At 32.7% G+C, this 11,165-nt stretch overlaps 1 protein-coding gene across 24 annotated transcripts; it reads left to right on the top strand.

The window, feature by feature from the left end:
* Positions 293–6,154, top strand: LOC107639208 (probable methyltransferase PMT2). Of its 24 annotated transcripts, none has more exons than XM_021120993.1 (12): positions 305–590; positions 921–1,047; positions 1,521–1,623; positions 1,814–1,972; positions 2,410–2,459; positions 2,877–3,011; positions 3,160–3,226; positions 3,303–3,435; positions 3,870–4,239; positions 4,317–4,516; positions 4,673–4,967; positions 5,415–6,154. In XM_021120993.1, the coding sequence occupies exons 10-12, from the start codon at positions 4,351–4,353 to the stop codon at positions 5,719–5,721; spliced, it is 768 nt and encodes a 255-aa protein (XP_020976652.1). In that variant the 5' UTR covers positions 305–590; positions 921–1,047; positions 1,521–1,623; positions 1,814–1,972; positions 2,410–2,459; positions 2,877–3,011; positions 3,160–3,226; positions 3,303–3,435; positions 3,870–4,239; positions 4,317–4,350; the 3' UTR covers positions 5,722–6,154. The 24 variants fall into 24 exon arrangements, 19 of the variants coding, with proteins under 19 accessions (XP_020976656.1, XP_020976652.1, XP_020976653.1 ...); XM_021120994.1 differs by lacking the exon at positions 2,877–3,011 and adding an exon at positions 2,075–2,335; XM_021120991.1 differs by having other exon boundaries at positions 2,075–2,459; positions 2,877–2,958.

The raw sequence follows: 11,165 nt of genomic DNA, 5'->3' as shown, positions 1-11,165 counted from the left end.
ACATATGGATAAAGAAATCTAAACCCAAGCCATCCATAAAACACAATTTAACATCATTTTTATTACTAATTTTTTATTTATTGACCAACTTCAATAGAAAAACACAACTTTCGTATTTTATACACGTTTCTTTTAAATATTACTAATACAATTTAATAACAAATGTACTTAATAATACGTATACTTTTATCTGATAAATTTTTAGTGACAATTGTACATTTGTCATTAATACTATAACTTCTAATGGCCATTTAAACTATTGCCACTAAAAGAAATAGTAAAATTTAAAAACTAACAAAAGCAACTGCCCCTGGAACTGTGAAACATCTCCCTCTCTCAGTGCCTGATTGTTTACCCTCACTCAAACTACTCTCTTAGTGCCTCATTCTCTATGGACTTTGAGAACCATGCACTGATCTCGTTCTTTTTTCAGGATCTTGCTCTCACATCTCCATCATTCCATCTTCTTCATCGCTCGAATCTCTTCTCATTTTTCATCTCAGTCTTAATCACGATTTGAATCTTTTTCTCGAACAAGTTTGTGCTGATTTCGATTGAAATCTAAATCGCTCTCTAGTCATAAGATACAGGTTCCTTAATCTCCCTCTTAATTATGTTCTTGTGCTCTTAATTTGTGTTCTACTACAATCTTTTTTCATATCTTATCAATTTGTGATTTTATCTGAGTTAATTGTTCTTCCAGATTGGATTCTGCTTTTCTTAGTTCCCTATCGCATGCGCTTATTGTAGGTTAAACCCGTAATTCAGTGATTTAGAAATTTGTTATCAAAATTTTAGGGTTTTCTTCTCTCAATGATTCAACAATGCTTTATCAGTTTCTGATTCCAGTACTTTGTTTTTTTTTTCAACTTTATCACTTTTCCCTGCGATTTTCCAAACTTCCTTCGAATTCATCGCAGTCGTGGTATCCGCCATCAGTGATGAGCACACCAAGCTCATCAAAGCCTGCCACATCTTCCGGTCATTTCCTTTGATCTCTTTTCTGAGTGACAGATCACTGTACATGAGCACCAAGAACAATTCAAGGTATGCTAGAATTATGAATTAATTGTTCTTACATTTAATTTTGTGTCTCCCTTATATATATGTTGCTGCGTGAATTTGGACAATGAGGATTGTGTTTGGTGAATTGTTTGAAATTTGGACCAATTTGTGCTTCGCTCCCCTGAATTTTGAAGATAGATATACACTAAGCTTTTTTTACTTCACCAACTTAAACCTCTTCACAATTTTAACTTATAGCTTGATGTATGATTTCTATAGGTCTCATTTTCATATCATTAGTGATTGATAACAGTGAAGAAAACGCACCAGCAAGATTGAGTTTCAATAAATTACTCAAGTTTCTTTATTAGCACAATCTGAGCATGCTTCTAATTGTTTAGTTAGGGTACCTCAATGAGTTTTAAGGGATTTTATATTTAGATGAGGTTGATTTTAAGAGAGCAAGCAAGAAAATCTTAACCCTAAAATAACCGATTGAATTAATTATTATGCAGTTTTTCAGATCTTGAAAAGCCACAAGGTGAATTCGATGGAAAAGCATGTGCAGCCATTGAGCAGAGTAGTCTTATTTCTCTCTATGATACCATGTTCCTCCAGGTGCTTAAGCATTTGAACCTATAATATAGATTCCTAATATCTTTATATCTATAACCATCACTCTTTGGTATATCCTTATGCATATTCAAGAATGTATTAACTAGTGTTTCTTTGATTAATCTCATATAATATAATTTCCTCCTTAGTTATTGATTATTGATGCTGATATATTATGATTTGCTTGGTGCAGCTTGATGTGACTTCATCCCAACTTCTTGTGAATGGCTTCTTTAGGGATGCAGGTTTCAAAAAACAACTTTCAGACACTGTGCACTCACTATTGGATTTAAGAGTTATCCCCATTTTCAATGAAAATGATGCTGTTAGTACTAGGAAGGCACCATATGAGGTATCTTGATTTTCCTTATCACCTTTTATCTATTCTTTTACTTCTATTAATTTTAAAAGTTCTATTAGTATTTCATATGTTATATTTCTAATTTTTTGGTAGACACTCACAGATCCAATTAGGAAAACATATACTACTTGTAGCGAATGCTCTATAGAATTTGAGGTGGATGGACAATACAAGTTAAACTAGAACTTGTAGTATATGATTTGAATATTTTCCCGTGCTTCACTATTTGTGAATGACTTATATATGGTTTGCTTTGACGTAGGCAATGATTCTTCCTGCTTCTAGATTAGTTGCTCTATAGAATTTGAATATTTCAGCTTATTCCTAGATGTTTGTACAGTAGCAAAAGTTCAAGTATGGATCTTTATTATATTTCATCATATTATTCCATTTTCAGATATCTTGAACTAACAAGATTCTTATTTCAGGTGTTAGGTTCTAATTATCTTAGTGTGTTACTTGAGGCTATTGATATAAGGTAACAAAATTTCTTTTCCAAGATGGTGAGCCTAATAATGTTGTTGATGATAGAGATTTACATACTATTCTCAACTATTAATTATTCTTCTTGTGTTGAATCTTTTAAGCTGAATATGAGTAATAAACTGCTAAACACAAAATGCTTTGGGATATTTTTTAATGTAAAATTGTAAATTAGCTTGCCGTTTGATTCATCTCATCTTTTTAATACATGTTTGTTACTTCTAATTGGGTTGATCTTTCTTTTCAGGGCACCAAAATTAACAATATAATTGAATTATGTGTTTCTTAATTTTTCATATATTCCTGACATTAGGATATAATATTATAATCTTTAATTACCTAATTTATTTATTTTGAAATGAATTCAATTTAATTCACTTGAAACTTGTTGTTTCAAATGGGCTTGCAGCAGGTTGCTGAATTTGTTCTCCTTCATGGTCCTTCATGGCTAACAAAGCTAAAGAAGAGCCTAACACTGCACCTTCTTTTGATCGGTGGCTACAGTTTGTTTCTATTATAATTATAATTTGTTCTTGTTGGTCTTGTTGTAAGTTTGAATTAAATTTGTTCTTTCTTAGGTTATGGCTACAGTTTGTTTCTATTATAATTATAATTTGATCCTTGTTTTTGGTACATTTTTATTATTATTTATCTTGAACATAACATTAGGTATTTGATTTTGATGTCTTTTGCAGACTAGTGGATCATTATATGGTGCCTTAATTGGTTCTGTTTTGGCCTTCAATGTTGCTGACTTCCTAGGTAATTATCCCTCTAACTGGTTATCATTTTATATATTTCCTTTTCTGGGAAATTTTATGACAAACTTCAATTTTAGGTAGAGCCGTAGAAGAAAGGAGCTGGTTTCAGCGGCATTGTTATATCTTGTCAGAGCACTCGTAACAGCACTAGCTCCAAATCTTCCTATATTGGTGATAGGGAGATTTGTTTATGGTATAGGAATTGGATTGGTATGTTCTTTTTTACCAAACTGATACATGTAAGTTTATATCTATTAATTTCTGCTTTATCAGGGTAGAAAAACCATCTAGGCAATTTGAGGTGTAGGATTTACTATTGTCATTTACAAAAGTAAATGATCTTTGGGCCTGCACCAGCACCTAATGCCTTAGAAGGGTGTATGACCAAATGGGTAGAGAATATAATTTACTGAATTCGTTGGAAGAATATAATCTCGGAGGAACTATATCTATGAGACACATTGCTTAGAACTTAGCTTCAATACTTGCTTTAGGATAGAGTTCTTTATAGTACTTGGGATGGTGGTAAGTTGTAGAACTTTCAATACTCCTACTATTATGGCTTCCTGAGTAATAATAATCTATCAAAAACCTTTCTATACTTAGTTGGTAATATAGAAAATGGTCAAATATCATTTGTGCAGGCAGGTTATGGAATCGGTAGCCTTCTGGTAGACACGGTAGCTGGGTGGCGCTATATGTATGGAGTTAGTAGTCCTTTGGCAGTAATAATGGGAATTGGAATGTGTTGGCTCCCAGCTTCTTCTAGATGGCTACTTTTATGTGCTATACAGGGAAAAGGTGATGGAGAGAATTTGAAAAGCACTGCAATTCATTGTCTGCGCCGTCTTCGAGGTCAAGCTGTTGAGGACTCAGCTCATCGGCAAGTGGATGAAATTCTGGCTGAGCTTGCTTATGTGGGTGAAGAAAAAGAGGTTACTTTTGGAGAAATGTTCAGAGGAAAAATGCTTGAAAGCCCTTACCATTGGTGCAGGATTGGTCTTGTTTCAACAGGTATAGCAACTGCTCAAATAAAATAGTAAAAGTCATCATTAGCAATTTTCTTATAAGCATTTACATGCCTTTTCCAGGAGGTGACATGCAATACCATAAAATGTTATTGCAATGTCATTTGCGCCAAGGGACTCTCATGAAGCACAAGTACAGTTTGCTCTTGAAAGAGGTGTACCTGCTGTCATTGGTGTTCTTGGAACCATAAAAACGCCTTATCCTTCTGCGGCCTTCGACATGGCTCATTGTTCTCGTTGCTTAATTCCTTGGGGAGCAAATGGTGAGAATTTTGCATTCAGAAAGATTACTCTGAAATATTTGCTGTAACTTAGGCAGGACAATAATTTTTGGGTTCTTAACTTCTTATTCTGTTTGATCTGGTTTTTTTATACCCTATTTATGATAACAATCGTAATTTTGCATGATTCATTTGCAGATGGAATTTATACGATTGAAGTAGACCGAGCTCTAAGACCTGGTGGTTATTGGGTGCTTTTGGGACCTCCAATAAACTGGAAGGCAAGTTATAGAAACTGGCAGAGACCTAAGGAGGAACTCGAGGAAGAGCAAAGAAAGATTGAAGAGGTTGCTAAGCTTCTTTGCTGGGAGAAGAAGTCAGAGGAGGCTGAAATTGCCATTTGGCAAAAAACTATGGACACCGAATCATGCCGTAGCAGACAAGAAGAATCTGGCATGAACTTTTGTGAAACAACCAATGTTAATGATGTCTGGTAAGAATTTTCCTGTTTAAACAATTTGTATATTTTAGCAATGCATTATTATTCTTCCCATTGTTTCTTTCTATAAGCCATGTGCAAGGATGTAGACATTTGCATTATGCATTGAGCTAAAGATATTTGGGAGAATAATAGTGATATTTTCATGTATAATTCTAAAAAATGCTTTTTCAGTTTCCAAAGTATCTTGATGGTTACGAGGATGTTCTCTTAACCATAGTGACCTTGGATTGAAACTGGCAATAAGAAGCAGATGAAAGTATCTGTGACTGCTTATTTTCCTTGTCATCTTTCCAATTTATCATTGTTTTATGTCATATGAACCCTTTCAATAGTCAGTCCATAATACTATTGTCAAAATCATTCTTTGATATGATTTCAAGTCTCTGTTTGGTTTTGATCCTTCGAAAATTATGAGGTATCATGTCGTTATGTCTACAGGTATAAGAAAATGGAGGCCTGTGTTACCCGCACGCCTAAAGTTTCTGGTGAACTCAAGCCATTTCCCGAGAGGCTATTTGCAACCCCTCCTAGAATTGCTAATGGTGCAGTTCCTGGAGTTAGTGTTGAGACATTCGTGGAGGATAACAATAAGTGGAAAAGACATGTAAATGCTTATAAGAAAATTAATAGCCTCCTGGATACTGCTTATAAGAAAATTGCACCTACAATACAAGACCTTGTTGTTAATCTGACATGGGTGCAAAGGCATAAGACTTGTACCATATCCAGTCACCAATGGAGGTGATTAAATGAGCAGCTCCTACCACCTGTGAGTTTTAATTGTTGCCTTTTGGTGCTTTTGTGTTATCATGGTGACTGGTTGAATACTTGTTATTTAAATGTTCCTAGTTGAATACCTTACTGATTTTTTGCTTAGACAGAATTGAAGTAGAAACTAAGTAAAAAGAAAGTCAGTGATTTTTATTATCCTTTTTATAATCTTTCTGTTAAAGCTGGTTTTCAATTGATTAGGCAAAGAGAGCTGGTTCAAAATTGAAGAGCCAAATTGTAGCGGAGCAATTCATATATAAATGGTCTCATATAATTGAGCAATTGGGAACTTTGCTTCATTCTCTCTGCTGTATTATTGTATTGCATCTGTGCTAGGCTGTGCTAGGCTCTATTTGTTTTCTTTTGATCATTAACTATGTGCTAATCATTGATGTAACATAGATTTATAGTATTTGTGTTGTTTAAATTTGTATTATGCTTTATTACTTTTCAAAAGAATTTTGTGTATAAATATTTAATTGAATTTAATGAAATATTTTATTTTGTAGTAATTAATTTTAGTATATTTATATTATGTATAATAATAATAATAATTAATGATAAAAATAATAGCTAAAATAAATAACTAAACTTAAACTTATATTAATTTAAATTAAAATCCACTAATAATACAAAATATTCAATGCTATTCAATCCACTAAACTTGACAAAGTGCTAATCACAGCCATGAAAGAGAGCCAAAAGTCCATGAACTGACATGAGTAAAGTGAAAGTTAGTCCATCAAGGATTAGTTCAAATCCATTAGTGCTAACCTGTAGGACATTATAACTTAATGCACACCAGGTGCCAACATCACATGCATGATATAGTCCAGTTGAAATTCCACTGGAGGTGAATAAAACCCATTTTGCCAATGCCTGCATAAACAAGTTATTGATTTTGTAACACACAGAAGTCCATATAATAATGAATAAACTGTTTTGTTGCTTATTTAAATCATCCTTAAATTAAAAGAAAATCACCGTGTTAACACAAATAAAAGGAGTGCTTTGTCCTCAACATGTAACTGAACAAAAAGATTTGATGATGTCCTTTAGCAATGCTAACTGAACAAAGTCGTCAAACCTTTAATATTTTTTTATTTATGAGCTGTGTGTTAATCTAAACTAGAAGGAGAAAAGAAAGAGTTGACCTTCTTCCTAAGGGCCCAATAGGCAGGAAGTATGGCTGCAGCATTCGATACAATGGGAAAAATTGATTGTCGAACATGTCCTACAGAAACGGTAGCCATGAAATCAGATAAAAAATAACATTACAATGAAAGGAAAGGAAAATGCAAATAGTTGAACCTTGATACAAGCAAGCACCTTGAAGAGTTACAATTTAGTGCTACAGTCAAAGCCTCCATGGTTTCGATCACAAGAACAGAAGTTGAGTCAAGAAAATAAACAAGTAGAACGGTAAATTACTTAGTAAGTTGGAGAACAAATGCATAAGATACAATGTCTCAGTCATTACAAGGAATTTTATAGTTTCAGTTTAGCAATTTAAAGAAAAAACAGATTGAGAAGGGCTTAAATAAACCTGTATGATGTCAATCCGCTAGCATCGAAAGAGAATTTACATTCGCCATGGGAGGAACAACGTTTTGGGCACCGTTCAAGCGAAATTGACATGATAGTTGGCCTCTTTAAAGAATCATTGCTGGTATTAACGTGTCTTAGACCAAATTCCCAAGTTCCTTCTCTAGCAGACATAATATAAAAAGAACAGGGGAGGAGTTATTGGAACATGTCTTAGACCAAATTCCCAAGTTCCTAATTAGTACATTTTCCTAATTTTCCTCCTAATTTGCCATACATGAAAGCTTCCATTGATACACTTGTTGCCACTCGTTCACCAGTTTGGATAACAGAAATTGATGTTGCACCCCAAAATAATCAGGTAAAGTTTACTACTCTAAACATCAAAGCCCAAGTTATCAAGTAGATTTGTGAATTGAGAAACTTCTCAGTTATTTGTGAAGCACTGTTTCAGTGATATAGCTTTAATAATGATCATGATCTGAATTCCCCTGCTGACAAAGTGCAAATTATTTTGTGTTATTAATGCTTTCTTATGTATATTGTGTTGAATGTTATGGTATTTAACCTAGTTTATGATAAGGGAATTGTGTTGAAAGTTAGCATCCTAGCTTAATACACTTTAAAATTGATACTGCTTAGAGAATCATAAAAGCTAGCATAAACAAACATATACTCTCAAACACTGATTTTGCTGTGTCTTATATATAAAATAATAGTCAAACAAAAACTATGTAACCAAATTCAATAGAATAAGTAGATAACTCAGCTGAAAAGGTTATAACCCCCATATGCTAACAAGCACTAAAGTTCAACTCTTTTCGAGTCCTCTGAAAAGCTTAAAACTTCCTCAATCATATTTCCCTCACTATGGTAGATAAACTTAGCAGAATACCTCTAGCAAGTTACAGCACAGATGAATATAAAATTTGCTGTTTATATGGAGTTTCTGAATCTTGCAAATGTTTAGAAAGATGAAAAATCCCCAAATAAATAAAAAGGGAAAACTTTAGAATAATATAGTAATATGCTCATCAGATACCATAGCAAATAGACCCTCACCCTCAGCTAAATACCTCAAAATTTCTCAATGACAAGAACACCCGAGTCTATTAACAAGTTTCTCAATTCCACAAGAAAAATCCAACTAAACTACATAAGTAAATTTCAATGTAGATGATAATCATGTTAATGGCACCCATCAAGTCAAGTGGGAGCAGAAGTAATCAAGCAGGGCTCGTTAGAAGTAGGAAGGTGAGCTGGAAAAAATTTAGTGTCCTGTTCCCTGGAAGGAAAACTATAGCTTTTGTTAACATATCCATCCGCTGAAGGTTTCTCTTTGGACAACATGCAACACAATGTTCTTATTGGATGCTATAGCATGAAATGTAAATTGAATTATCATTGCGGCAAAGCAAGAAATACCTTGCGTGCAGCTTTACTGAATTGGGAAGCCGCATCACTGATGGCATACACTGTGTTGCTTAAAAGACTAGAGGTGCCTTGGGCCATGCCCGTAACAAGTCTGGTGGGATTCTGAAGGTTATACCAATACTGCTAAATCCATTAGTTAATTGAGTATCTAAGATAATTGAAAACAAGGAAGCAGAATTTAAACTTTTACCTGCATAATGTTCTTTGCAGGCACTGATAAGAAATCTCTGATGCCAAGATCAAAGCAGAAGTATGCCACCAGATGCTCCATCAGTAATCCTGCAGAATTCTACACTGTTACACAAAATGCATGGAACGAAAAAATTCAATGAAAGATTCTACACAAGGTTATTGAAAACGGATGAAATTTTCTAAAAGGAAACCAGAAAATAAAAATTCGAAAATACACTCTGGAATTCCCCATGCCAAGCTAGATTTCACAGTACAAAAGCAAAATAAACAACAAATTAGTAAATCCAGAGTATAAATTTACCAAAACAAATGTCAAATCAAATAGGAATCCTACCAAACCATAGCGACTAGCAGAAAAGATGAAATTTCAATAAGTAAATTGAAATAAACAGAGCAATTAATATTATGAGCAATATTCATGAAGATTAATTAAATAATACACAGTACTTTCTTTACTTACTTGAAATCTGTAACTGAATCTGAAGTTAGAACTCTACCTTTTCCTAATACTAAGCAAGCAACTGATTTTTCTTTCTTTCTTTTAAATTTTGTTTTATTTAATCACATTGTAAAACTAATGTGTCGAACTAGTTAAGTTGAAGTAATGTGATGAATTGATTATGCTAATTAGGTTTAACAAACGCAAATTCGGAATTTCATCATGAAAATAGTAGATATAAAAATTGCAAAAATAAATATAATAACCAAAGAGAGATAGAGAGGAACTTACAAGAAGCTGCGACGATGGCATGTTCTAGTGATAGAGTCTGTAGAAGAAGAACTTCCATGCAGATTCACAAAGACCATGACTCCGTCTATGGTCTCTACTCTCAGACGTTGGAGTTGGAGGAGAAGAAGAAGCCTCTGAACACATTTTGGGGAAGGTTGGTGTTAAATTTTGGGGAAATAAGTGAGATGAGGGACGCGGGAAGCAATCGCGCGAGGGATTTTTTGTTGATAAAAAGCGACGACTGTTTCGTCGATTTTAGTTAAAATAAAAATCAACATTCTAACCGTCTGTTTTATATAATAAATCCATATCGTCCATTTACTTTAGGAAAGAGATCTCTATCGTTTAAATTTATCGACAACGAAGGCTGTCGATATTTTAATTATTAAAATAGACAATCAGTCCGTCGATTTTAAAAAAAAAAATTTTTCAACATCTATTTTGTCGGTGATGTGACGATAGTATCAGAATGTTAGAAAGTTGTCAAAATAATAGACGACATTGTCGTCGATTTTAATATTTTATTTTTAATAATCTCTTTTTCATTTTATCGACGACAAGCCGTCGAAAAATATCGACGGAAAATTTGGCCGTCGATTTTTGGCGTCGATATTTACATTGTTTCTTGTAGCGCTTTTGGTGGCCATATAAATTGCCAAAAAAATGGCCACTAAAAATTATATACTTTTTGCGGCCATTAAAAAAGTCTTTACCGGCAAATGTTATAATTGCCACTAAAACCTTTTAGCGGCAAAGCATAAGACGGCTAATATCTAATTGCCGGTAAATGTATTAGCGGCTATTTTTATTGCCGCTAAAAGTAAAATAAATAGCTGCTAAAAGTGATGTTTCTTGTAGTGATAACAAACTGTATTTTGGTAACACATTAGCATAATTAAACAGTTAATCTGTCCATATTATTAATAATCTCAATTTCTAAAAATGTAACAAAAAGTTTGAAACATAATTAAACAGCTAAATACAAATTTAACACAAAAATAATATTAGAATAATTTGTGACTAAATAAAAATATTAAGAAAAAAGCATACTTATCTATTTTTTAAATATAATAATTGTACAAATAAACAAAAAAAGTTTTAAAGTGTACTTCTATATGTGACAAGTTCTGTATTTACAATTTAGTTGATTTTAGAACACTAATGATTGATTGCTAGGATTTAAGAGATTTTGTAAAAAAAAAAATATTACAAAAAAATTTTGGTCATGCTTTTCTAATCGCAGAAATAAGTATATATGATCTAATTAATAATATTATTAACATCAACGTCACTCACTTTATTTATTATTTGTATCAAATTTAATAGTGAAATAATATTAAATTTATTTAAAATTTTTTAAATTAAAATAAAATATTTAAAATATTAGAAGTCAAATTAAAATTTAAACTAAATATTAAGACTAAAATAATAATAAAAAAGGAGAGAAGACGGGAGGGACCAAAAAAATTGATACATATAACTTAAAAAATAATTTTTAAATAATTATGATTGATGAT

Source organism: Arachis ipaensis, chromosome B04, assembly GCF_000816755.2.
Source record: "Arachis ipaensis cultivar K30076 chromosome B04, Araip1.1, whole genome shotgun sequence".
Classification (NCBI taxonomy): domain Eukaryota; kingdom Viridiplantae; phylum Streptophyta; class Magnoliopsida; order Fabales; family Fabaceae; genus Arachis; species Arachis ipaensis.
The sequence above is the reverse complement of the archived record's forward strand: the minus strand, read 5'-3'. Positions and strand labels throughout refer to the sequence as shown.

What these genes read in the sequence shown, in the direction of transcription:
- LOC107639208 (XM_021120996.1), top strand. Translation starts at nt 4,351, where the DNA reads ATGTCATTTGCGCCAAGGGACTCTCATGAAGCACAAGTACAGTTTGCT. An exon ending in AATTCCTTGGGGAGCAAATG is followed by an intron (nt 4,517 to 4,672) that starts GTGAGAATTTTG and finishes ATTCATTTGCAG; the next exon opens with ATGGAATTTATACGATTGAA. An exon ending in ACCAATGTTAATGATGTCTG is followed by an intron (nt 4,968 to 5,414) that starts GTAAGAATTTTC and finishes TTATGTCTACAG; the next exon opens with GTATAAGAAAATGGAGGCCT.